Here is a 25,643-nt window from a genome sequence, read left to right as displayed (position 1 = left end):
GGTATCATACAAAAGGTAAATAGTGTTTGTTTTAATAAGTAATATGTTTACGAACAGGTTGAATAGTGTTTGTCTTTCCTTAGACTCATTTGAGGTTTTTTTTTTAATATTTATATTGCTTAACAGTCCTTTTGAAAAAAATTTAAGAACTATTTTTGTATTTTGTTCCAGGGCATTCTTGGCTCGGGTTTTGCATTAAAAGTACAAGAACAGCACCGCCAGAAACACTTTGAGAAAAGAAGGAACCCAGCTGCCAACCTCATTCAGGTGAATGTCAATGTAATAGGTTGATGGCAACATCTGTCACTGTAAGCGCTTGCCGGGTCATTTTCCAGTCTTTGTGCTTCAGTGCTTAGTAGAGCTTCTGATTTGTTTTGTTTGTAAAAAAATGAAATTGGAACTTAATGTACAGTCTTGGATTTGGGCAAATGTTCCCCCCTCCCGACTATATATATTTTCAGCAAATGGCCCGTGTATTGCTCAGATTTATTAACCATGCCAGCAAGGCCATGGAGAGGTTAGCAGTTGTGTTGCTCCTGGAATGACCTAATATGTCTTGCGAATTACTTGATGAAACATAATTGATCGTTAAGTGATAGAGCAGAACATGGGATTCTTCCCTGCATTGCGATTACTTTCTCCAGGCAGATGTGTGCTACTGTTCTGAAGAACAGCATATTTGTTCAGGATGTCAAGGTTTACTGCCCATGAGATTGTTTTTAATGCCATCATTAGAGCAATAACTTGAATATCTTAAGAGCTGGTGGGATTATGGAATATGTCAATGTTTGAGAATATGAACTAATAAGCATATTATTTGAAACTAACTCATAATATAAGGTTGTTTAACATTTCATTCTCTTTTCAATATCTCAGGGTTTGCTTCAGGCTTAAAAAGGAATGCTTTTCCCATTGCCATTTATATCTTTTGAGAATAGAACCATCCTAAAACCAGGTTGCCTGAGAATCACAAAATATATTCTTCTCTAAATCCATACCGTGAAGTTGGTATTTAATTATGCAGACAATGATTATACAGCCTGAAATTGTTTCCCTTTCTGCCAAGCAGTGGGAGATGCAGAACTTCTAAACTGAAGGGTTTTGGGGTGGTGATCTGAGATGTCAGGAGATTTCTCTTCATGTTGTAGTAACAACACACTGTTGTTGTTGTTGTTGTTATTGTTGTTGTTGTTGTTTTAATATAATTTATTGTCAAGTTGGCTGCAGTTGGCTACTGTATACAGTGTGTTCTTGGTTTTGGGGCTAGATTCCCATTGATTCATCACTTACAAGCAACACCCAGTGTTCATCCCAACAAGTGCCCTCCTCAGTGCCTATCACCCGTTTTCCCCTCTCCCCCACTCCACCCCCATCAACCCTCAGTTTGTTCTCTGTATTTAAGAGTCTCTTATGGTTTGCCTCCCTCCCTCTCTATTTGTAACTATTTTTTCACCTTCCCTTCCCCCATGGTCTTCTGTTAACTTTCTCGAGTTCCACGTATGAGTGAAAACATATGATATCTGTCTTTCTTTGACTGACTTATTTCACTTTGCATAATACCCTCCAGTTCCATCCACGTTGCTACAAATGGCAGGATCTCATTCTTTCTCATTGCCAAGTAGTATTCCATTGTATATATAAACCACATCTTTTTTATCCATTCATCAGTTGATGGACATTTAGGTTCTTTCCATAATTTGGCTATTGTTGAAAGTGTTGCTATAAACATTGGGGTACATGTGCCCCTTTGAATCTGCACTCCTGTATCCTTTGGATAAATTCCTACTAGTGACAAGATACTGTTTTCATTTAGATTGTAGGTTTAAGTGGGTGGGTTGCTGGGAGATAGCTACTACATAACCCTATCTTTAGCCTTTGCCCATGGCTATGATATGCAGTACCTCCAACAGAAATGGAACAAGGGAAAGAAGCAGGGGAGGGCCGTTCAGTTATATCATGAAGGACATCTTTTTGTATCTAATGACAAAATAAGTATTAACTTTTTAATGTTTATTTATTTTGAGAGAGAAAGAGAATGAAAGTGGGGGAGGAGCACAGAGAGGGGAACAGAGGATCCAAAGCAGGCTCTGTGCTGACTGCAGAGAACCTGATGCGGGGCTCGAACTCATGACCTGAGCCAAGTTGGACACTTAACCAACTGAGCCACCCAGGTGCCCCAATAAGTATTAATTTTTAAATCAAACTATTCTACAACTATTGACAAACCATTGGACATGACTTCTAACGCAAATCACTGAGAGTCTCTATTTTTTTAATTTTTAGGTTTTAAAAAAGCATTAAAGATAAATTTTGTTTTTGTAAATAAAAAGATCCTTACGCAGTAGAATTTTAAGATCTGAAACCAAGTAGATAATCACCATAATTAAAACAAATGTCACACATTTTAGTATGCACACAAAATACCTGAGGCCCAGATAGCCGTTCAGCCTTTGGTGATTCTTAACTGGTTATGAGGTATTAACACACTTTCAATGAATTTTTCTTCTTACTATTTTTATCTTTTAATTATCTTTAATTTACCTCTCATCTTTTAATTCTAGAACAATGTTTTCCAACTTGTGAATGCAGACATTATTCTATGAGTTCCTTACATCTATCCAGGCACTAATCATATATGTCTACCTATGGAACCAGTCATATATTTTCCCCATATCTAGACTACTTGCTCCCAGGATACTGTAGATACTGTTATCAAAAATAAAGTTTAAATTCATTTAAAATCCTTGCTAAAGTATTTATTAACTTTTTTATTGTATATTTTCTCAATCAACACATACTCAAAATACAACCACTTCTAGGCACATATTCTTGATAATTCTGGATATTAAAGTGGAACTCTATATCAAAAAACATTTTAAAATATCAGCTCTTCTGTTAGAAACTGAACCCTTTGGGGCACCTGGGTAGCTCAGTCGGTTTAACATCCAAGTTCGGCTCAGGTCATGATTTCATGTTTCATGGGTTCAAGCCCTGCATCAGGCTCTGCGCTGACCATTCAGAGCCTGGAGCCTGCTTCAGATTCTGTATCTCCCTCTCTCTTTCTGTCCCTCCTTTGCTTGTGCTCTCTCTTTCTTTCTCTCTCTGTCTCTCTCTCAAAAAATAAACTTTAAAAAAAATAATAAAAAGAAAAGTGAGCCCTTTGAGGCATTTCTCATGCATGAATCCCTTGTAATAATATAGAACTATGATGCCCAATACAGTTGCCAGTAGCTACATGTAGCTATTTAATTCATAAATTCAATTCCTCAAAGGCACTAGCCATATCTCAAGTGGTCAGTAGCAATATGATGGCTACTGGCTACCATATTGTACAAGACAGATATAGAGAGTATTGGAGAAAATTCCCTGATCTAACTTATCAACTACTAAATTGTGCAAAAACAATTTGCAGTTGAACTTGAAAACAGATTACTACTCTTGCAGCAAATCTTTGGACCAGAGGTATTTATATATCCACAGATAAAGCAAGATAAGGCCTTCCTCTCAGGTAACCCATGAAAAGTAAAGAGTCTGACTGAACAGTTTTGCTTCAAGATCTAGAATCTCATTGTATGGAACTGGGCTGTGTAATATATATTGTAATCAGTAATTAAACTTGTACAAGTAAGAAGCTTTTGCACAGCAAAGGAAGCCATCAACAAAATGAAAAAGCAGCCTGCTTAAAATGGGAGAAGGTATTTACAAATGATGTGTCTAATAAGGAGGCAATATCCAAAATATATAAAAAACTTATACAACTTAACACCAAAAAACCCGAACAATCCTATTAAAAAATCAGCAGAGGACCTGAATAGACATTTTTCCAAAGACATACAGATGGCCAACAGACACATGAAAAGATGCTCAACATCACTAATCATTATGGAAATGCATGCCAAAACCACAATGAGACATCCCCTCACACCTCTCAGAATGGCTAAAATCAAAGAGACAAGAAATAACACGTGTTGGCAAGAATGTGAAGAAAAAGGAGCCCTTGTGCATTGTTGGTAGAGATGTAAATTGATACAGCCACTGTGGAAGACAGTATGGAGGTTCCTCAAAAAATTAAAAATAGAAATAACTTATGATCCAGTAATTCCACTACTGGGTATTTACCCAAAGAAAACAAAAACACTAAGTTGAAGGGATATTTGCACCCCCTATGCTATTGCAGCATTATTCACAACAGCCAAGATGTGTCCATCAATAGATGAACAGATAAAAAAGATGTGGTATATTTATGCAATGGAATATTACTCAGCCTTAAAAAAAGAGAGAGAAATCTTGCCATTTGTTTCAGTATAGATGGACCTAGAGGGTATTATGCTAAGTGAAATAGGGGAGACAAAGAAAAATACCATATGATTTCACTTATATGTAGAATCTAAAAAACAAGACAAATGAACACACAAACAAACAAACAGAAACAGACCCATAAATACAGAGGGGAATGGGGTAAAAGATTGGGCAAAATGGGTAAAGGAGAGTGGGAGGTACATACTTCCAGTTATGGAACAAATAAGTCACAGGATGAAAGGTACAGCATAGGGAATATAGTCAATGGTATTGTAATAGTGTGTATGGTGACAGATGGTAACTACACTTGTGTGGAGCACAGCATAATGTATGGAGTGGTCCAGTCACTATGTTGTACACCTGAAGTTAATGTAACTATGTGTCACCTATGCCTCAATAAAAAGTAATAATTAAACTCACACAAATGTAGGTAATACATACGAAACCATTAATTCTTATTTTACTTAAAACTCTATGTTATGCTGAACAAAAAATAGTATAAAATGAAAAACTTAAAATATTCAAGAATACCTTTAAAATCTAATCATAGTTTCAGTAATCAAAGTAGAATCTACAAATTTTTTAAATTTTATTTATTTTGAGAGAGAGACAGAGAGACAGAGAGAGAGAGAGAGAGAGAGAGAGAGAGAGAGAGCATGAGTGGGGGAAGGGCAAAGAGCGAGGGATAGAGAATCCCAGGCGGGCCCCACACTGTCAGCTCAGAGCCCAGTGCTGGCTCAGTCTCACCAAATGTGAGATCATGACCTAAGCCAAAATCAAGAGTCAGACACACAATCGACTGAGCCACCCAGGTGCCCTGAATCTACAAATTTAAAAGGTAATTGTTCCCCCATCCAAATGCAATTGATTTTTTATGAGACATAGGAATAATAATATAATTATTAAAGGTATTCATTGTTCTTCCTTGCTGTGACCCTTAGCCAGAATTCAGGGCTTTAAGCTTTGGTTATATATTGCAGAAATTTCTTTTTAAGAATACACTAGATTGAATAGCAATCCTCATTTGCTGATCCATTTATTTTCTCACCCAATAAACCTGCCTTGGTTTGCTGAACACACAAAGCGTCAAGACCAAGAGTAATGTCATTTGTTTTAAGCCAGAGCTGCTATCTTTCTAAAAGGGCATTGAAGGGAGACTAAACTCATTGTGGCGATCATTTCACATACATACAAATATCAAATCATTAGGCTGTACACCTGAAACTAATGTTATATGTCAGTTATGCCTCAATAAAAAAAAATTAAAAAAAATAAAAGGGCACTGAAATGCCCAAATTGCTTTGTCATTTGGTTGGTGAGACAATGAAATTAACCAGCCTTTCTGGGTTTTAGAGAAAAGTTTAAAAGCCCAGCAGCTTTCAGCAAATTTAGCTGTGTCAATATCTTTGCATGATTCATTTAAATTAACTTTTCATTTCAAGTGGAGCAGTCTGGGAAAAGAAAGCAGCTTGAATACTTGCCCAAATGTCATAACTTTTATTAATAATACCCAAGACTAGCAAAGTGTTTTTCAGTTTGTAGAGTGTTTCTAATACATGATGTCACTTGATCTCCAGGCCAACTCCAGGAAGAGTTGGAACTCAGTCCCTGGGGTCTGAATCATAATCAAATAGCAGCAGTTGCATCCTCATTTATGTATCCCTGAAAGCTTGGGGCTAGCATTTAAAGATACTTCAAAAGTGCCGTGTTAGAGAGTTCACATCAAGAGAGACTGGACCAGTTCAAGGTGGAGCCAAGATGTTTACTGGAACGGAAACAGGGGAATTAAGTGAAAGTTTGTGAAGTGGATGCTGGCAGACAGGCTTATTTCCCATAGATACTGCTATGCCCCCCACCAAAAAAAAAAGTAAGGCCACCAGTTAATACACTCAAGCCTTATACAGAGATTACATAATCTTTTTTTAGTGCTTTAGTCATAAAAAAGAACAAACTGAAAAAAATTTTCCTAAAAGTGAAAAATGTGACAGCAGGAAAAAAAAAGAAAACAGAAGGTCACTAAAATTGTGAAAACTTCCCAGAAATTAGAAGGAAAAGACAGAGAAAATGAAACCAAAAAATAGGAAAGGTAGGTGACCTTACCAGGAGATCAAATATCCAACTAACAGGAGTGCCTCAAAAAGAGTACAGGGAAACTGTAAGGGAAGGATTGTATCAAAGTCATGTTACGTTATGATTCTCCAGAACTGGTGGTCACAGGAGAAGGGCTACCAAGTGCCTGGCACTTCAAACAAAACAATACTTGCAAAAAAGGGGGTCCTTGGGGTTGCCTGGGTGGCTCAGTCAGTGGAGCATGATCTTGGGTCATGATCTTGCCATTCATGAGTTCAAACCCCACGTCAGGCGCTATGCTGACAGCTCAGAGACCGGAGCCTGCTTCAGATTCTGTGTCTCCCTCTCTCTCTGCCCCTCTCCCGCTCGCACTGTCTCTCTCTCTCTCCAAAAATAAACAAACATTAAAAAAAATTAAAGCAAAAAAGACTACATAACAATACTTTCACAATTATGGAAGAAAATTATCTCCAACCTAAAATTCTGCACTCAGCCAAACTATTCATGGAGTGTGAAAGTAGCATAAAGACATTCTTAGACATGCAAGATCTCAAAACTTTATCTACCATTTATCCTTATTCAAGAAGTTAGGCACCGGGGTGGCTCAAGCATCCCACTCGTGATTTCAGCTCAGGTCATGATCTCATGGTTCCTGAGATGGAGCCCTGCCTTGGGCTCTGTGCTGACAGCATGGAGACTGCTTGAGATTTTCTCTCTCCCTCTCTCTCTCTGTCCCTCCCCTGCTCATGCACACACACTCTCTCTCTCTCAAAATAAATAAATAAACGTTTTTTAAAAAATTAATCAGAAGCAAAGTGGAGAAAGGGATTGCTTGCTTGTTTTCATCCTAAATCTTTTAGTTCTTTGACCTCTTAAATTCTGTACCTTGGAAATAATCAGATCCATGTTAATTATACCTTTGGGAGGTGACCTGAAACTAAAATTTCCAGAAAGGGTCAAATGTGCCATAGCTGTTATGCTCCAGACAATACAAACTAAATACTCCCTAAAAACTTAATTATACCGAAATTATACTTACAATTATAGACCAAAGTCTGAAATTTTTGGCTGCCTAAAGCACCAGGGTCACCTGATAAATGGTAAATTTGACTTCCATTTTGGTTTTTGTTGGTTTATCCTTTGGATTATATATGCCATGTACATCATATCCCTCTGGGGCATTATTTTTCTCATGTCAACCACTATGTGATTTTGACTGTAAATACAGAAACATCAGCTGCTTGAACATGTAGTTGTGGCCTTGAGGTTCAGGTACTTGAAGCCAATTAGCTGAGAGAGAGAGAGACGGAGCTAAGGACAAGACAAAGTTATTAAGAGTATAAGACTAATGGAGCTACACTTTCCGCTTCTATCTTGACTGTTACCTAATATCAGCCCCGATATAGATGCCACTTGCTCCTTCTGTACCTCCCATTTACAAGACATTTCTGGGAGAAGAGTAATGAAAGGAATAAGAGCTTAGCTATTGAGATCAATGTGATAGAAAAAGAGCAAGAAACCAGGTCTCATTTTTAAGAAAATATTCAGTTTTCTAAAAGAGGCTTCTCTTGCCCCCAGTTCTTTATAACATTGGCAGGTAATGCCTTAGTTCCACTTTTTGTTATATTGTTTGGGATTTTTGTCACTGGTATCTAATAATGCACAGACTTGCTGTGTGCTTCTAGTTCTACATGGGTCATGCTTTCAAAGCATCTGAATTCACATATATATGATGCCTTCTGTGAAAATTGTTAAATTAAACCAGCCATATATGCTATCAAAGCATTGGAAGTTCTCTGGGCCTCACTACATGAGAAGCTGCAATAATAAGGGCACCTGAATGATTCAGTCGGATAAGTGTCCAAATCTTGATTTCAGCTCAGGTCATGATCTCATGGTCATGATCTCACAGTTGTGAGATCAAGTCCCTCATGGGGCTCTGTGCTGATAGTGTGGAGCCTGCTTGGGATTCTCTCTCTCCCTCTCTGTCTGTCCTACCACTGCTCATGGGCACACACACACACACACTCTCTCTCTCTCTCTCTCTCTCTCTCTCTCTCTCTCTCAAAATAAATAAATAAACTAAAAAAAAAAAAGAAGCTGCAGTAATAAACCCATGTGTTTTCATTGGTTACTCGAGGTCACTCTGTAAATTATGTTTGTACAATATTTGCAAAAACTACCATTTCAAGATGAAACAGTAATTGTTTTACTCTTTAAGATACCAAGATATTTAGCAGAAGTTTTCACAGATCTGTAGGATAAATCAACATGAGCCATGTAAGCAAGGCTCCAGGCAAGAAACCCTGCTTCAATTATTTAAACCTTCCTTAATAATATTTAAAAATATATATACCCTCAGGTCTTACTATATATTTTTCTAGTTTTTTATATCACTTCTTGAACATTTTATTGAAGTACAATGTGAATACAGAATAGAGCACCTATCTAAAGAGAACTGAGCACTGCTGTGTAAACAGTACCCAGATAAAGAAACAGAACCTAAACAGTACCTCCTATATACCTTTTCTCAATCACTGTCCCTCACTGTGCTGGTGTTCTAACAGCATAGCTTAGTTTTTCCTGTTGCTTGTACTTTATGGAAATGGAATTACACAACATGTACCCTTCTGTGTCTTGTTTTTTTTTTGCTCAACGTTATTCATATGAAGCTTGTCCATCATCGAGCATAGTTCAGTGTGCTGTTACTGTTGTAATAGTGTACCATTCCATTATGTCAATGTACCACAACTTACCTCTTTATTCTACTGTTAGTAGGAGTTTGAACATTTCCAGCTTCAGTTTTATTAAGAGAGAAGTGCAGTTTTGAACACTATAGTACATATCTTTTGATGAACATATATAAACACACCTACTGAGTATGTATGTAGGAGTATGTAGCTGTATCATAAGATATATATACATTCAGCTTTAATAGATACTGCCAGTTTCCCAAAGTTGTTGGGTCAGTTTTTAACTTTTTTTGTTCAGTGCACATTTATTTAACGATATTCTCTTCATTGTAAGTTTTGACTATTGATCAAATGATCAGTGATCATTGATCACTGTTCTCTTCCTTATAAGTTTCAAAATCATGAATGATAGTTATTTAGCAGGGATATGACCCATTTAAATGAATCTGCCCAATATAGTAGAATGCTTTGATTTATGAATTGTAATAAAAAAAAACTTTTCTCTTGGGATATTGGAGTAATCACTTGGTCATTAGAAATGTTTGCAGACTGGGGCACCTGAGAGGCTCAGTCAGTTAAGCATCCGACTCTTGGTTGTGGTTCAGGTCATGATCTTATGGTTTGGAGAGTTTGAGCCCCTCATCCCCTCATTGGGATTCTCTCTCTCTCTCTCTCGCTCTCTCTGCCCCTCCCCTGCTTGTACTCTCCCTCTCTCTCTCTCTCTCTCTCTCTCTCAAAATAAATAAACTTAAAAAAATTTTTTTAAATAAATGTTTGCAGACTTATTACAAAGGAAAAAATTCACTTAAATCTATATGGAAAGTACGTTCAAGCAATCTCTCAAATGGACAGCTTAAAGGAAAACTTTTCCAGCAATAGTCAGCAAGTAGTAAGCAAAGGACAATAGAGGGATTCTAAGACCAAGAGCCAGGCAATCTGAGATAATGTCTCAACTCTACCAACCACTTAATTTATCTGAGCCTTTATTTTCTCTTATACAAAATAAGAGTCTTAATCCATACTCTGAGTGTGAAGACTACATGAAAATACATTGTATTGTATGTATCAGGTGTAATTATGTATAAAGTAAAGAGAGCTTATGTTTTACATCAAAAATCCATAAACATAATCTTAGACTATGACATTAATTTTTTTTAATTAAAAAAAATTTTAATGTTTATTCTTGAGAGAGAGAGACAGAGAGACAGAGCACAAGCAGGGGAGGGGCAGAGAGAGGGAGAGACACAGAATCCTTTTTTTTTTTTTAATATGAAATTTATTGTCAAATTGGTTTCCATGCAACACCCAGTGCTCATCCCAACAGGTGCCCTACTCAATGCCCATCACCCACCCTCCCCTCCCTCCCACCCCCCATCAACCCTCAGTTTGTTCTCAGTTTTTAAGAGTCTCTTATGGTTTGGCTCCCTCCCCCTCTAACTTTTTTTTTCCTTCCCCTCCCCCATGGTCTTCTGTTAAGTTTCTCAGGATCCACATAGGAGTGAAAACATATGGTATCCGTCTTTCTCTGTATGGCTTATTTCACTTAGCATAACACGCTCCAGTTCCATCCACGTTGCTACAAAAGGCCATATTTCATTCTTTCTCATTGCCAAGTAGTATTCCATTGTGTATATAAACCACAATTTCTTTATTCATTCATCAGTTGATGGACATTTAGGCTCTTTCCATAATTTGGCTATTGTTGAAAGTGTTGCTATAAACATTGGGGTACAAGTGCCCCTATGCATCAGTACTCCTGTATCCCTTGGATAAATTCCTAGCAGTGCTATTGCTGGGTCATAGGGTAGATCTATTTTTAATTTTTTGAGGAACCTCCATACTATTTTCCAGAGCAGCTGCACCAGTTTGCCTTCACACCAACAGTGCAAGAGGGTTCCCGTTTCTCCACATCCTCTCCAGGACCTATAGTCTCCCAATTTGTTCATTTTAGCCACTCTGACTGGCATGAGGTGATATCTCAGTGTGGTTTTGATTTGTATTTCCCTGTTGAGGAGTGACGTTGAGCATCTTTTCATGTGCCTATTGGCCATCTGGAGGTCTTCTTTAGAGAAGTGTCTATTCATGTCTTCTGCCCATTTCTTCACTGGATTATTTGTTTTTCAGGTGTGGAGTTTGGTGAGTTCTTTATAGATTTTGGATACTAGACCTTTGTCTGATATGTCATTTGCAAATGTCTTTTCCCATTCTGTTGGTTGCCTTTTAGTTCTGTTGATTGTTTTCTTTGCAGTGCAGAAGCTTTTTATCTTGATGAGGTCCCAATAGTTCATTTTTGCTTTTAATTCCCATGCCTTTGGAGATGAGACACGGAATCCTAAGCAGGCTCCAGGTTCTGAGCTGTCAGCACAGAGTCCGGGAGGCTGAAACTCACAAACAGAGAGATCATGACCTGAGTTGAAGTTAACTTAACCGACTGAGCCACCCAGGCACCCCAACCATGACATTAATTTTTAACTTTCCAATTATATTCCTAGAGAATACATTTCCCTATCTTGTTTTAGCCCTGCATTTTATTACCACTGTCTCCATTTTTAGCATTAGGAATATTACACAGTTCATCATGGAATTACACTAATTCACGTACATTAATGACTCTGGTGGTCATTAATTTACTAGTTTACTAGTTGCATTGTGGGTTTTCAGTAGTCCTTTGCCACTATCTTATCAAATAGTGATTAAAGATGTACAGTTGGCTCCCGGAAGGCATGTTCATGCTCAGATAATTTACCTCAAATAAGTCATATCTCTTCCTAGCCAATTCAAAAATTGCTTCATGTTTTACTTTTTGGTACTTTTATTCTTTTTTTTTTTTTTTTTAATTTACTTCTGAAACAATGTTGTTAAGTAATTGCTGGGCTCTTTCTTTTTTTTAATTTTTATTCTTTTTTTGAGAAAGAGGGAGAGAGAGAGCGTGAGCAAGTGGGGGAGGGGCAGAGAGAAAGGGAGACAGAGAATCCCAAGCAGGCTCCACTTTGTCAGCACAGAGCCCGACTTGGGGCTTCATCCCGTGAACCGCAAGATAATGACATGAGCTGAAATCAAGAGTCAGATGCTTAACCAACTGAGCCACCCAGGCACCCCTTGGTACTTTTTTTGTTTGGTGTGAGTTGTTTGGACAAACAATTCTACTAATGTTAAAGAATATGCCAAGGTAGTCTTTTTCACCCTTTGGGCATTTATCAGGGCCAAGTATGACAAGGAAAAGATTCTTAAGATATAGTAACTTAATAATCTCCCTTTTCATGTTATTCTGTTTTCTCCTCTCTTTTGTTTTTGTTTTTTATGTCCTCATGTATGCCACATGCAGTGCGTTTGGCGTAGTTATGCAGCTGATGAGAAATCTGTTTCCATTGCAACCTGGAAGCCACACTTGAAGGCCTTGCACACCTGCAGCCCCACCAAGTAGGTATCAGTGTGACAGCTGATGCTGTCATCAAGCCTCCTCAAGTTTGCAAAATAAATCATACACACGCACGCACACGCACTTGCGCGTACACCCATGTATGCATGCGCACACGTGCACACACACACGTGTTGACTTTTGGCTTGTCTTATTCTCTGCTGCTCTTTGAGAGATTCAGCCCTGTTCAGCAGCAACTCAGGCACAAAAATAAATGGACTCAGGATCATTCCTCACCATCCATAGACTGAGCTTAAAGATTAAAGGAATCCAAATTTTTATAGAGATTTATTTCTATTATTACATGTTTATTTTCTAATAAATCATTTCATAAAACCCACCAAAATTCTAAAGGTAAGCACTAGGGCTCCTGAAAAACAATGACTGTTTAAACTCCATCCAATACCTGACCCCAAGCAGGGAACACTTTGAGAGCAATGTATGTTTGCATGAAGTCCCTCAAAGCCCTCTCTCATCTGGATCTCCTGACAGGATGGTCCTTGAGCTTTCACTTGCTGATCAAACTAGTATCAGTAGCAAAAGAAGAGCTGGAGTCCTAATAGGATTATAACCTACAGTGAAGCCATGGGACCAATCAAATTAGAAGTTGAAATAAGCATTCAAAATTTGAAAGTAATATGGCTTTCATTCACATTCCATTGGTCAAGACAAATCACCTGACCATGCTTCAACTCAAAGAGGATGGGAAAGTGCAATCATACTATGTGCCTGAAAAAGAGAGGAGAACCAGAAAAATTATGAATGGCCATAATGGCTACCACAGTGATCTTTAATTAAAAAAAAAAAAAAAGTCCTTAGTCCTGAAATCCTAGACTCCAGTTCAACTAGCAGAACATACTAAATCATTATCACCATCTAATTAAAGAAATCAGTGAAACAAGCAAAGCAACCAAGTCAAGGGAAAGGCTTTCTGTGTGTCACCCAGCTTGATTACAACAGTCCATTCCTCACATTGTTCAAAAGTTATCAAAGTGCTTATCTGACTTAGTATTTTAGAGCACTTGCTGTTTCCCTTCCTAGTCCAACAAAACCTTAATCCTAGTTGCTGAAAAGGGTTCAAGGCATCTAACTACTGTGATTCAGTCAGAAAAACCTCCTTCTTACTTGATGTGGAAGAGGAATCATCTGGGGAAACCTCCATGACTTGTTGCCTGGAATTTCAGTCTCGAAGGAGATTTGTGATGCTTCAGAGTGCATGCTGTTGAGAAGCTATAGATGTGTCACTGTCAGGATCCATTACATTGCTTCCCTAATCTTCCTTGGGCCTCAGTTTTCCCATCTACCAAGTGAAGGACTAAAGGTGAGCAAGATAACCTCTAAGCTCCGATAGGACATGTCTCTTAGAAGTTGGAGTCAAAACTTTGTCAGCACTTGTGACAGATACTCACAGAACCCTAGGCTTTAGAAGAGATGGAACCTTAGCAAGGATAGAAGCATGGATAGTGTTGAATAAACGCATGGATGAGAATTGTCTTTTCGCATAGATCTTAAAATTTAGTTGAATTTCCTCTGTTGAGTATAAGACTCTTTCAAAGTTGTGGTATTAAAAACAAAAAAAGGACATAACTCATACCATCTAGTACTTGGGGGTATGAATCAGAAATGGGAATTGTATAGAAATTGCATGTCTTGTACTCATGAAGTTGTCTGGGTTAATTTGTAAGAGGAAGGCTAGTAGAAAAAAACAAAAGAAGGTTCTCAAGTGACAGAAGAGAGTGGTCTCTTATCATGTAATAATTTGGCTTTCTAGTTTCACAAGTTTTTGGATTAAGGTCATTCTGAAACCTAGAAAAAAATTAATAATGAGTCACATTCTCCCAATGCATAAGCTATTATTTTACTCACATAATTTCTCTGTTTCCTCTGATATCTTCCATTTTAAATGGGGGGGGCGGGCGGGTAGAGGAGAATTTATGCAAACACCTGTATTCATCCTATTCCACTCTGGCTATCAGCCATCCCCTTCATTGTCGTCTCCCTACACCCCCCCCCCCACACACACACATTAACCTCTGAATCTCAGTCCCATTTACTCAATAACAGGTACTTGTCCAGAATGACACAACAGTCACTGGCAAAGTTCATAGGAACCTGGATGTCCTAACATCTCTCCCTTTAGTGACACATTATTGCTCCAAATTGTGTGGTTCTTAATCTTTATTATTGTTGTTGTTTTTGTTAAACCATTGAGAATGATCATAATTATGGACTCTTCACGACAAAAAATATTCAATGCACAAAAAATCAAAACTTTGCCTACCATTTTAATGTATTCACGGACTCCCTGAAGCCAAGTTCAGAACCTTTGCTTTAGAAAGCATACCTGCTTTATTCAAGTTTGTAGATCTGTGAAGAGAGTAACTTACAATAACTTAGATATTTTGACATTTATAATTAGCTGGCTTACTGAGTGCAGAGTGATGTAGTCAGAAACAGAGTGAAACTTCTTTTTATTTACATAGTATATTTCCTATAACATTCAGAGTTTAAGAACTTCTGAAGGAAGAAATGATTCATTCATTCATTCATTCATTCATTCATGCATTCATTAAATAACTATTCGTTGAGTACCTATTAGAAATGTAGCAGTGAAAGAAAAAAAAACAAATAGATTAGAATCTCAGGCTGCAGGGAATATATATTCAACAAACATTGGGAAGAGAAAACAAACAAACAAATAAATATGTAATATATTAGATGGCAATAGTGCTAAGGAGAAAAGTAAAGTAGGGAAAGAATTTAAGGGACATTAGGGACTGCAATTTTAAACAGGTGGTCAGGGAAGAGAGATCATATTATCAACAGCAGCATCATCAATGATATTGTTATTAAAAAACACGAACTCATGCTCTTCTCCCCAGCAGTTTTAGAGATAAAATGAGATGCTTTGACTCCTCAACCTTATTCCAGGGAGTAGGATGGAAGAGAGGTGTGACAAGTGTGCGGGGGAGGGAGGGGCATGCCATACCCACTCAAACCTGCCAGGGATACACACAGCAGTTTCTGACTCTCTCCTTTCTGGTCTGGCTGGTCTCACATACATTTTCAAGGTCTTAGCAGTTGCTATTTCAAAGTTCTGTTTTAATAACAGAAGGATTTACAGCAGGACATATTTTTTCTTGATTTTCTTCTCCAAGAAAATGAAGGCTATGTAAAGTGTATAACACAGGTAAATGTGCTCTTTTAGGGAATGAGTCTGATATTTTGTGAAGCTGTGGGGAATTATCAAGCTCCAAGGATGCCATGTGATACTTAAGAAGTCAGAATTTAGACATTATTAATCTAACGCCTTCAATTTATTCATAAGAAAATCAAGGCCTACAAGAAAGTAAGATGTTTGTCCAAGGACACACAGCTCATTCCCAAAGAGCAGGGACCCTACACCAGGTTGCACAGACCTGAATCTGCCTAGATGGGTTATTAAAAATGCCATCCAACACTAGGCTAGGAGAGTTGTGATCAACTTTCTATGTGCCTAATTTATTCCAAGAGAATTCCTATGGTATGCAATATGAAAACAAAATCTTCCTCAACAAGTGATTAAAGTACAAGGCCACAGTCACACATTAATGAATCCAGATTTAGGAACTCAAGAGTCTGCCTAAAGCACAGGACTACAGCTACAGTGTTGCCAGCACCATTCTAAGAGTCTTTGCTAATGCCAGTTAGATCAGAACCACTTTTTCTTAACTATGGATGGATAACTTCAGCTACTGAAGAGTCTATAGTTTTGGATGACATGTGAGCACTGTTGGTCTTGCTAAGTAAACGTGCCAGCTCAGGTCTGTGGCACAAAAAATAGATGTTTAAAAGTTAGGCACACTTATTACAAAGACTATTGCTTCTATGGATCTTGCTTGAAAAGAAATACTTAAGGTAATTTTATTCCCCAATCTCCAATTTGGCCATTATCAAGTGCTATACATGTATTCACCAGTTTATCATCATTTCTCTTCTGCCTGCACGCACCTGAAGGAAAGAACAAGGGGAAACATCAAGCAGGTTTGTGATTTCTCTTCTGCTACATGTTTGTTTATAAATCTGATGCCTAACAGATGTTTTAAATGTGTCTCATGTGAGTAAAATTGATCACAAACTGGAAATGATTAAAAGTGACCTTTCACAATATTGCCTGCAAAGGTTGCTGTTTCATTGATTCTTTTTTTTCCCTTAGAAGCATAAGTGTCTCCGTAACTCACTCACTGCTTTTTACAATCGGCAGGGCATGGAACATTCTTGGGGAAAAATAATAACTACGGCTTTTGGTTATTTCATGCTACCATTTTCTCAGAGAGAAGTCTTAACCCAAGTATTCAAATTCCAGGAAGCAGTGTAAGATATATTCCCCTTCTTCAGGGTCCTTCTTTTAGAATAAGAAATTGGGTTTTTTTGGCAAAAGGAACACTGTGTATAGAAGGTAGGAACAATCTTTCTGTGACATCTCCAGCTCATTAAGCGCTGAGGCTTACTCAGGTGACATGCTTCAGGAGAAGAGCTCCCCCTACCCGCCCCCCTCACCCACCCACCATCCTTTAAGAAGAAGATAATCCTCCCAGAAACTTCACCAAGTAATTTATGGTCATTCTTTCATGCCTTTCAAGGAAATGCTTTATCAGATTAAAAAGCAGAGAGTTAGACATAGGGGAATAGGAGGTGAAAGAGAACATTTTATTCTGTGTTTTAGTAAGTGCCAGGAAGGATCTGAATTTGGGAGCAAAGCTTCAAAGGACAGAGCCAGGTGGATCTCAGCACTGATGGTGTGAGGAGTAGCAGAGGCAGAACCAGCAGAAGAAACCCAGGTTCCTGAAAGGGAAGAAGAAAAAACTTTTTCCAGTCACTGCTGTTTGTTTCAGTATTGAGGGAACACCGGCGTTCCCTGCCCCCCCCAACACCCGCACAGAATTGGCCCCTCAGTGGGGACCAACGGGAGTCCAAGGATCATTCATTTAGTTATGTACTGTCCTACTAATGACATTAATTGCAATACATGTATACAGTACTGAAACTAGTTTTGGAAGTTCACTTGGGGTGATGAGACTCTGGCCCACCCATTTCTGCATTATGTTAATTAACACCTTAGAAGATTCACAAGCCAAAACATAAATGCACCTATCATGGGAGACAGATGTGGTAGGATGCACAACACTCCTTTGGGGTAGGTAAGCCTACACCAGGGTGGTATTAAAGACCCTTCTCTTCTTTGGTAGACAAGGAGTTAGAGCAAAGGTCATTGGATATTCCTGGATGATACTTCCAGAAAGTTTTAAAGCCTGAAGATTTGGTCTTCTCCACTTTAGAGATATTTCTGCCCAAAGAGAGGTTCTGGTCATTAGACTCAGAACATTCTTTGTATAGACTCTAGAAGAGGCAGGCTGACCAATTCTGACCCTTTAGTCCTCTTTTGTCTAGACTCCATCCATACAAACCCCACCATCCTTCTGTCATGACAATTTTACCTGAAAGGAGTTACACAACATGAATCACAGCCATTATAAGCTCTTTTAGTCTATCTGATGATATTTGAAAAGTTTTCCTTGTTTTCGGAGCTATCCATTTACAAAGGGTAATTTATCTCCAAATCCTAAAGGCAGAAACTCCAAATCTTTGGCACAAACTCCATAGTTGCCTAAGAGTAAGGTCACCTGTCTTGGTTTCATCCTCCAAAACAGCTATTGGTGCCTAAAAGGGAAATTTGTGAGTTGTGTAAAAATGCTTGCAAAAGTGTGACTCTTTATGGCAGTCCTGAGGGAGGGGTCCCCTTGGGCTGACACATGATCTTGCACTTTTTCCCAATGTCACCGAGGCAGAAAGTAAAGACAAAACTAAAGTGTCACTGTTGAGCTTCTGCTCCTCACTCCAACAAGGAACCTCCTAGTCCGCTGTTGTGATTCAAAAAGACAACAACCAAATTTTTTTAATTTCATGATGTTCACATATACCTAAAACGTTAAAATTTATTCTACATAATTGTGACTAAGGGTGTCAAAAATAACTCACCTTCAGTTTTGAACATATACAGAAACACTGAGCTATGTAACAGAGATTTCTTGCTTCTCTCTGGTCATGGACATTTGGAAAACCACTGTGAAACAGGTTCTCTATTACTATTTAGCACGCGTGCCTTACTTGATGCTTCTTCATACTTCATACACTTAGGTCTTCTATCCCCCAATTATGTATCCTATCACCCTGTGTAAAGCTATGACAGAGAATATGCTCAATATACAGTTCTTGGATGGAGTAATAAAATGTTCCTGACCTCAAGTAGTTTTATGAAGAAAAACACCAACAAAAATGAGAAAAAGGACATACATAAAAAGAGAGAAAATGAAAAAATTAAAACATTTCATTCTGAAGGAAACAAGCTGAAACTCCCATTTTAACATTAGGTTAGCTTTCACCTTGTGCTCCATAGGCAATGGAATTTCCAATACTGCATAATGAATGCAAAAAGACTATTGTATTAATGACAGCAACAGTGCCACCTTAAGAAAAACAAATTTGCCCTTACTCCAGCAAAATACAAACAAAAGAAAATGCATTTAGAATGAGGACTGTTTCTTGGACGAGAGCAGATCTGGGTTTAGACTAATAATATTGATAATCCTTGTCCCAGTTTCAAGTGGATTGATCAACACCACCCCAGTGCAAAGCCCCTCACTGTGTTTGGGGCCACAGGGTTATTGATGGTGATTCAGAGAAGCAGAAGAGAGAAACTTTAGCCAACTCTGTTATCTTCCAGATATCTCAGAGCCTAGAGTCTCCTAAATCTTTCCATATGGTTTTTCATTGTGTTAAGAACTGGGAGTAATTCAAGTGTAGATGAGGTTAGTCCAGTAGCCAATAACTCTCCAGGTGCCTGGCATTTGTTACCTCTGAATGACCAGGCCATACACAGAGAGGCTTTTCTCTCTGCAGAATGTAGTGAGGCATCACACATTCATTTACCCCCATAGTTAACAAGGTTCCCTGCTTTGGAATATTCTTGTTAGATTTTTGTCTTTCTACACTGAGGTTAGGGATGTTTAAACAAAATGTATCTATGATGTTTTGGCTAGGGAAAGACATCCAGTTCCATGATGCTTTTGCATTGTTCGTGACAGGTCCAAAATTTTTCTTTAAAATGCAAACCAACGGTCTCAAGAGCTCAGCTGAACAACAGTTAAAATAATGTCTCTTTGTTTGGTACAGGGTCAGGTACATTACTGTTAGTGTCAATGGAGCCTGCTCTGTTCTTCCTTTACTTAGACCATAAATGAAAGTTGTTTAGCATCATTTAATTATTCATTTGTTTTCCTCTGTCTTCCCACTAAAACAGTTCTAATCTCATATGTGGTGAATATGTTTACTGATTTTATTGCAATTAATCATTCCATTAAGGAATTTTCCAACTCATTTTTTAAACTGGATAGTTTTTCCATTTTAGTATAAATTGTCACTGTCAGAAAATAGAATTTACCTATAAACCATCTAACCAGATTAAGCCAATATTCTCACCTTGAGCTTTTATGTCCTCCTCCTTTCCTCCTTGACAAGAAAGTCAGTTAGCCGTCGAGAGCACACGGCCACAAAAAGGCTCTTACTTCTTCCTGCCTACTAGGTTTTTATTGCTACAAGAATAGATCATGCCAATGGAGGTTTAGGGATGATCTGTAAATCTCACTGCCTCTGCTTACCCTGTCTCCTTAATCAACAATTGTTGGCTATGTGCCTGCTCCATAGTTAAGCTGCCTTGATCACAGTGTATAGCTTTCAATAGAACTCTGTCAGACTTCTTAGTAGACTATCTAAAGTTGCTTTAACAGGTTCTTGTGAGACTGTTACAAGGATGCATGTCTTAAAAGTTAAAGCATAAATGATACTCTTTTATTACGTTATCATCTTGTGCTGTGATCCACTGAGTGCTCTGTCCAAATAGCTCCTATGTGGTTGGCTTCATAAGGTTCTGAGATGAATGGCTCTTAGGAGAGAACTCTAGAATGCTGACAGAAAAGACTGTGTGTTCTTGTATTTCGTCTGCATTTATTTTCCATTATTTACATTTTCTTTCTTCTGTGCGCAAAGAATGATCTGCATGTGTTGTTAAACTAAGTAAGACTAGACTTCTTTTTTCAGCATAATCAACTTGTGTCCTTATGGGCAAAATGTTAGATTGTTTCAAAAATAATCTTTTGAAAATGGTCTCTCCTTCTGTTCTCATTTATTGATAGAGGGAAAGGATTTAGTCTTTTAAAAACACATCATACGACTTACAGTAAGAAACTCTTTTTTTAACAAGCTAGTGACCTAGAATCTTTTCTTCTGACTTTTTTGAGCATGTATTCTGACAATTATTTACCAATATTAACTATAACTACAGGTGTCTTATACAAATCAAGAAACTTTTTTTAAATATTTCAAAGCAATTAATGGTATCAACTTCATTGATTCCTATAAATATTTATTTTTTTAAGTTCTGAAATATTTTGTTCCTCATTTCTACTCTGTTGCATTGCTATTTATTACAAGGATTGCTATTTCTAAAATATTTATCTTCTTAATTTTCATATGAATCAGATGCTAACACATAGACGTCCATCATCTGTAATGCCCTATTTCACATCCAGTTATTTCAGCCTAACCATTAAGAGCACTGGTTATATTTCCAGCAGCACGATTAAACTGCATAGTTAGTACTCACTGCTTAGTCTGTATACTTATATCTGAAAAACAATAAAGCCAAATGGCTTTGTTCTAAAAAGAAAAAGAAATCCCTGAGCACTTTCATGGTGGTGAAATGCTTAGTAATGTGCTGCTCTATTTCCCTCACTCCTAGTAAGTTCTGTAGTAATAAGCAGAAGCTCTTCAGAATGTACACCTCACGGAAGCAGAGGTACCCAGCATCCCGGCTATTGACATGAAATTTGAGAATGCCAACTAACCTCAGGTGCATGACCAGGTTACACCGCCATCCTACCTGAGCCCTGCTCAGACTCACTCTTCCTAAGGACTTCTTGAATGAGGTTTTCAACCCGCTTGTAATTTTCTTTGTTGCCTGTTGCCTGCTTTGATACTCTACCCCAGGGACAAATAGGCAGGGTCCCGCACAGCACTGGCAGTCAGCCCCTTGGCGCCCCCTTGTGGTAGGACAACTGCTGAGCTGCCGCACGCACTGGATGGTTTTGGCTCAGTTGCCATATTGTGCCTGGGGCGAGAATTTGTTGAATGCTTATCCTATGAAGGGCTAAAACCGTAATTAAGGATAACAAGAACTATAGCATTCTAGGTCCAAGAGGATTACTCTGGGGTTACAGTAATGCCACATAGTTCCCTGGCAGGGAACAACCGGTAGTAGCCTGCATGTTGGGCCATTTGAGTAACTTGTACATCTGGTTCTTAGAGAGGGAAGAATTCCCTTGCAGAATTCCCAGTAGTTGTGCAGGCTCCCCCACTATAGTCCTCAGATGGGAAGGTGGGACTGCATACTCAAAGATGCTGCAATCCATGACCACGATGTCCTTTTGGTTACTTTCTCCAGAGAGAGACCACCTTGTTGGTCTCCTGGGAATAATCTTTGACAGTCTTCCTAAAAATATTGTTACATAAATCTTCCTCAAAAAATTGTGTTTATAGATGTGGCAAAAAAGCAGGAAAATAATGCAAACTTCAATGGACCAGCAAAGAGTTTATATTTTTAATCAATGTGCATTTTCAATAACATTCATCTAATCAAGTTAATAGTCATCTAAACAAGATGCTCTGTTGACTTCCAAAGGGGAAAAGAAGTAGAAAAACTAACAAAAGTGAGCTTTTTGTAAGAACAGGTCTTTGCTTTGGAGAACAAAATTTTTGCCTGGTTAAAAAGTTCTGGGTTAAGATCTTATTCTTAACTTTCATACAATTATGTCAAAAGAGAGAGTGAAAACATTACATCTTTTTTCTTCTAATTTCATAGGTAATATGTTGGATTCAGTTAAAAATAATTCTGCTATTTTTTAATATAGACATTGGCAAATAAATATTTATGCAGTTGAGAAGGACAAAAAGGGAAATAGTACCTGAATTCATTTCTATCAACTTTAAGTGCTTTAAATAATACTAAGATTCAGAGACTAATATTATTTTCACTTTCCATTGATTATGAGAGATAATATCAAAATGTTTCATAGAGGCAACTTTTAAAAAATATTTCCATAGAAACAATTGCTTTTAAATGTTTTGTTACTGCAGATAAACCATGCCAGGTGTGACACCGATATTTTAGATTTTTTTACTTTTTCAGTAATTGAAATTTTTAAAAAGGAAAAACTAAATTTCATATTAAATGGTTTTATGATTTTTTATCAGTTTCCTCTTCATTTAGTTGGTATAAGAAAGAGATAAATCTTTAAAGTTTGAGAAAATTATTTGATATTAACTAAACTCGGCCTTCTGTAGTAATTAGCATCTATTAACTCCAGAAAAGATAATCAATTCGATGAAGTATAGTGAATACTTGTAATGATAGCTGTGTAAACTTGAGCCATTCATTAATTGAAATAAAGGTGCAGAGTTGAGCATATGTTCCTGAACCCGATCATCATAAATTTAAATGATGGAACAGATGTGCTGAAACTGAAGACATATGAAATCTTTACTATTTAAAAAAAAGAAAGAAAGAAAAAGCTTGAAAAGGGTAGACATTTTGGGCCCTGTCCCTTTGAGGATTTGTTTAAATAATCTGAAGGTTTGGGATGACGTGAAGAACCTAACCCGAGCATAAAAAGATGCAGTTTTATATGTTATTGTTGCTGTTGTTTAATGTGACCTACCATTTAATCATGCATTTGTCAAGTACAAAGGAAGCCTTTGACTGATGCGATTGTTTTAAAGAACTCTTGAACCACCTGACCCCATCACAAAACTGCCCAGCCTGTTCCCTGCATGTGCCTTCAGCTAGTCACGCTGGACTTAGCCATGTCTGCATTTTAGAGGGGGGCTGTCAGCTGCATGGTCAACTTGTTTATTGTTACCAGGACTTTCTGATCACCGCAGTTCATTATTTGATTTGTCTTCATGTAAACACATAAAATGTGGTGTCTTTTTAGAATATCATTTGTTAAGCAACTAGGCATGGAAAAATAAATGTTACTGTTTCTTGTTAGCTACAAAACACATATCCACTAAACACATTTGCTGTTGGCATGCTGCAGCTGGGGACAGTGGACATTGCGGTAAGTGGAAAAAACAAGGACTCCACTTCGTCTCAGATAATCCGTGTCCATGAGAACACTGCCTCCTTCATGCCCCACAAAGGCTGCAGCATGACTGCAATCTCAGCATCTCAGAGTGGCTGCTCCAAGTTACTGCCCTCAGACCCTTCACCCTTCATTTCTTCAGACCCTATAGAGTCCCGGGCCTGTCACTGGATAGCAGTGTCACTTTCTAATGAGTAACAGTGGTTTAGAAATGAAACAAGAACACAAACAAAATGGGTACACGACAATTCCTACCATTCATTTGATTCCCACAAAAATCTCTTAGCAATGCTGCTGTTTTCATCTTTATGTTGGAGCTGAGGACTCCAAACCTCAAGTCTCTTTGACTCCAGCCTGCCCTTCCCACCACATCACACTACATCTTTTGATTAGGAAAGCACGGATATGCACTTTGGGTTTTGTTGTTGTTGATGCTTCCTTGATCAGCACACAGCATTTCAGTCCTAGCTGGCATCTGAGAACTGAATGTCTGAACAAATATAATTTACCAGTAGCTGCCACAGCAAATCAATAACCTGTTTAATAGCAGGAAATTGTGTTAGTGAACATAACATCTCATTCCGTTAATCAGTCATCACATTCATTATATGTTGGGGCTGTTCTACACCGTGTGGTTTTTGTCTCACAAGAATGAATGCGAGCATTAAAGAAATGGGTGTTAAGTGTTGTATGTTTAATATTATGTATGCAGTACCACCAACTGATATGAGATTGCATGAATTTATGGATATCGTAATCTTGCCTGGAATATGAAATGCATGCAGAATGTAGATATATGTATATGTAACTGTCATCCCTGTAGAAAGGCTTAGAAATCACAAAGAGATATTTTCCCAAATAAAAAATAACTTTTTTTTCATCTCTAAAGTTGAGGTTAAAGCTAAAGTCTGTTTCTAAAGCAAATACCGAACCAGTTCTTGGTTGTTTCCAGGGTAATTGTGTACAAACTACCGTGCCCAATCTCAGTCCTTTCTATGAGGAATCCAGGAAGGGTGTGCATACCTGTCTAGTGAGATTGAGCTCAAATGAATGCAAAGAGAGAGTTTAAATAAAGCTCAGATTTTCAATAAGGGAAGAATATATTGCTATGCTCCTACTCGCTGAAAATACTATTGAAATATAATATACAGTTTCATCAAAGTATTTACCCAAGTGGAGTGGAAGAGATTGCTTGAAATGGAATAATCATGCCTCTGTTGTCCACAGTCAGAAGCTAAGTTTTAAGGAGCGAGTACGCATGGCTAGCCCAAGGGGCCAGAGTATTAAGAGCAGACAAGCCTCAGTAGGTGACAGGAGGTCCCCGAGCACCGACATCACAGCCGAGGGCAGCCCCACCAAAGTGCAGAAAAGCTGGAGCTTCAACGACCGAACCCGCTTCCGGCCCTCGCTGCGCCTCAAAAGTTCTCAGCCTAAACCAGTGATAGACGGTAAGCCCTGTTTTTCCATAACTATGTTTAATTGGATAAGCTATCATGAGCAAGATTATGAAGTAATTAATTCTCCATGGTACCACTTGAAGATAGAAGAAAACAACCCCAAGGAAAGAATTGTTTGTTTGTTTTATTGGAAATTTATTCATTGCCTTGGGCAAATGTACAGAACATAAGTTTACTTTTGGGAGCAACTTTGGCAGCTAAATCTACATTACAAAGAAGTCAAACTGCTGTTAATTCTTCACTCTTATCTACAATACATTATTCTTTCTCAAAGTCCATATCAAGATCAACGTGACTGTCCTTCTCATGTATAGGTTATGTCTGACCAGCAAAGGTCCATGGCCCAAAGATGACCAGGTGCTCTGTGAATGTCTTGAAACACAGTAAGAAGGGTAACAATCCCTTTCTGGACAACAATGAAGGTGCTATTCCCTTTTCTACTATGCTCTATCCACCAGTAAATCAGAGA

At 38.0% G+C, this 25,643-nt stretch overlaps 1 protein-coding gene across 1 annotated transcript in view; it reads left to right on the top strand.

Annotated features, from left to right (window-relative positions):
- The window catches only part of KCNQ5 (potassium voltage-gated channel subfamily Q member 5), a 516,838-nt gene that overhangs the window by 429,098 nt on the left and 62,097 nt on the right, over window positions 1–25,643 (top strand). Inside the window, exons 7-9 of the mRNA XM_047102198.1 lie at window positions 172–267; window positions 12,388–12,482; window positions 24,945–25,165. Of these exons, the coding sequence (XP_046958154.1) occupies window positions 172–267; window positions 12,388–12,482; window positions 24,945–25,165 (412 nt within the window). The remainder of the gene's footprint in view (window positions 1–171; window positions 268–12,387; window positions 12,483–24,944; window positions 25,166–25,643) is intronic.

Source organism: Lynx rufus, unplaced genomic scaffold, assembly GCF_022079265.1.
Source record: "Lynx rufus isolate CCGP_SWC_20201006 ecotype Redwood Valley unplaced genomic scaffold, mLynRuf1.p SCAF_6, whole genome shotgun sequence".
NCBI lineage: Eukaryota > Metazoa > Chordata > Mammalia > Carnivora > Felidae > Lynx > Lynx rufus.
The sequence above is the reverse complement of the archived record's forward strand: the minus strand, read 5'-3'. Positions and strand labels throughout refer to the sequence as shown.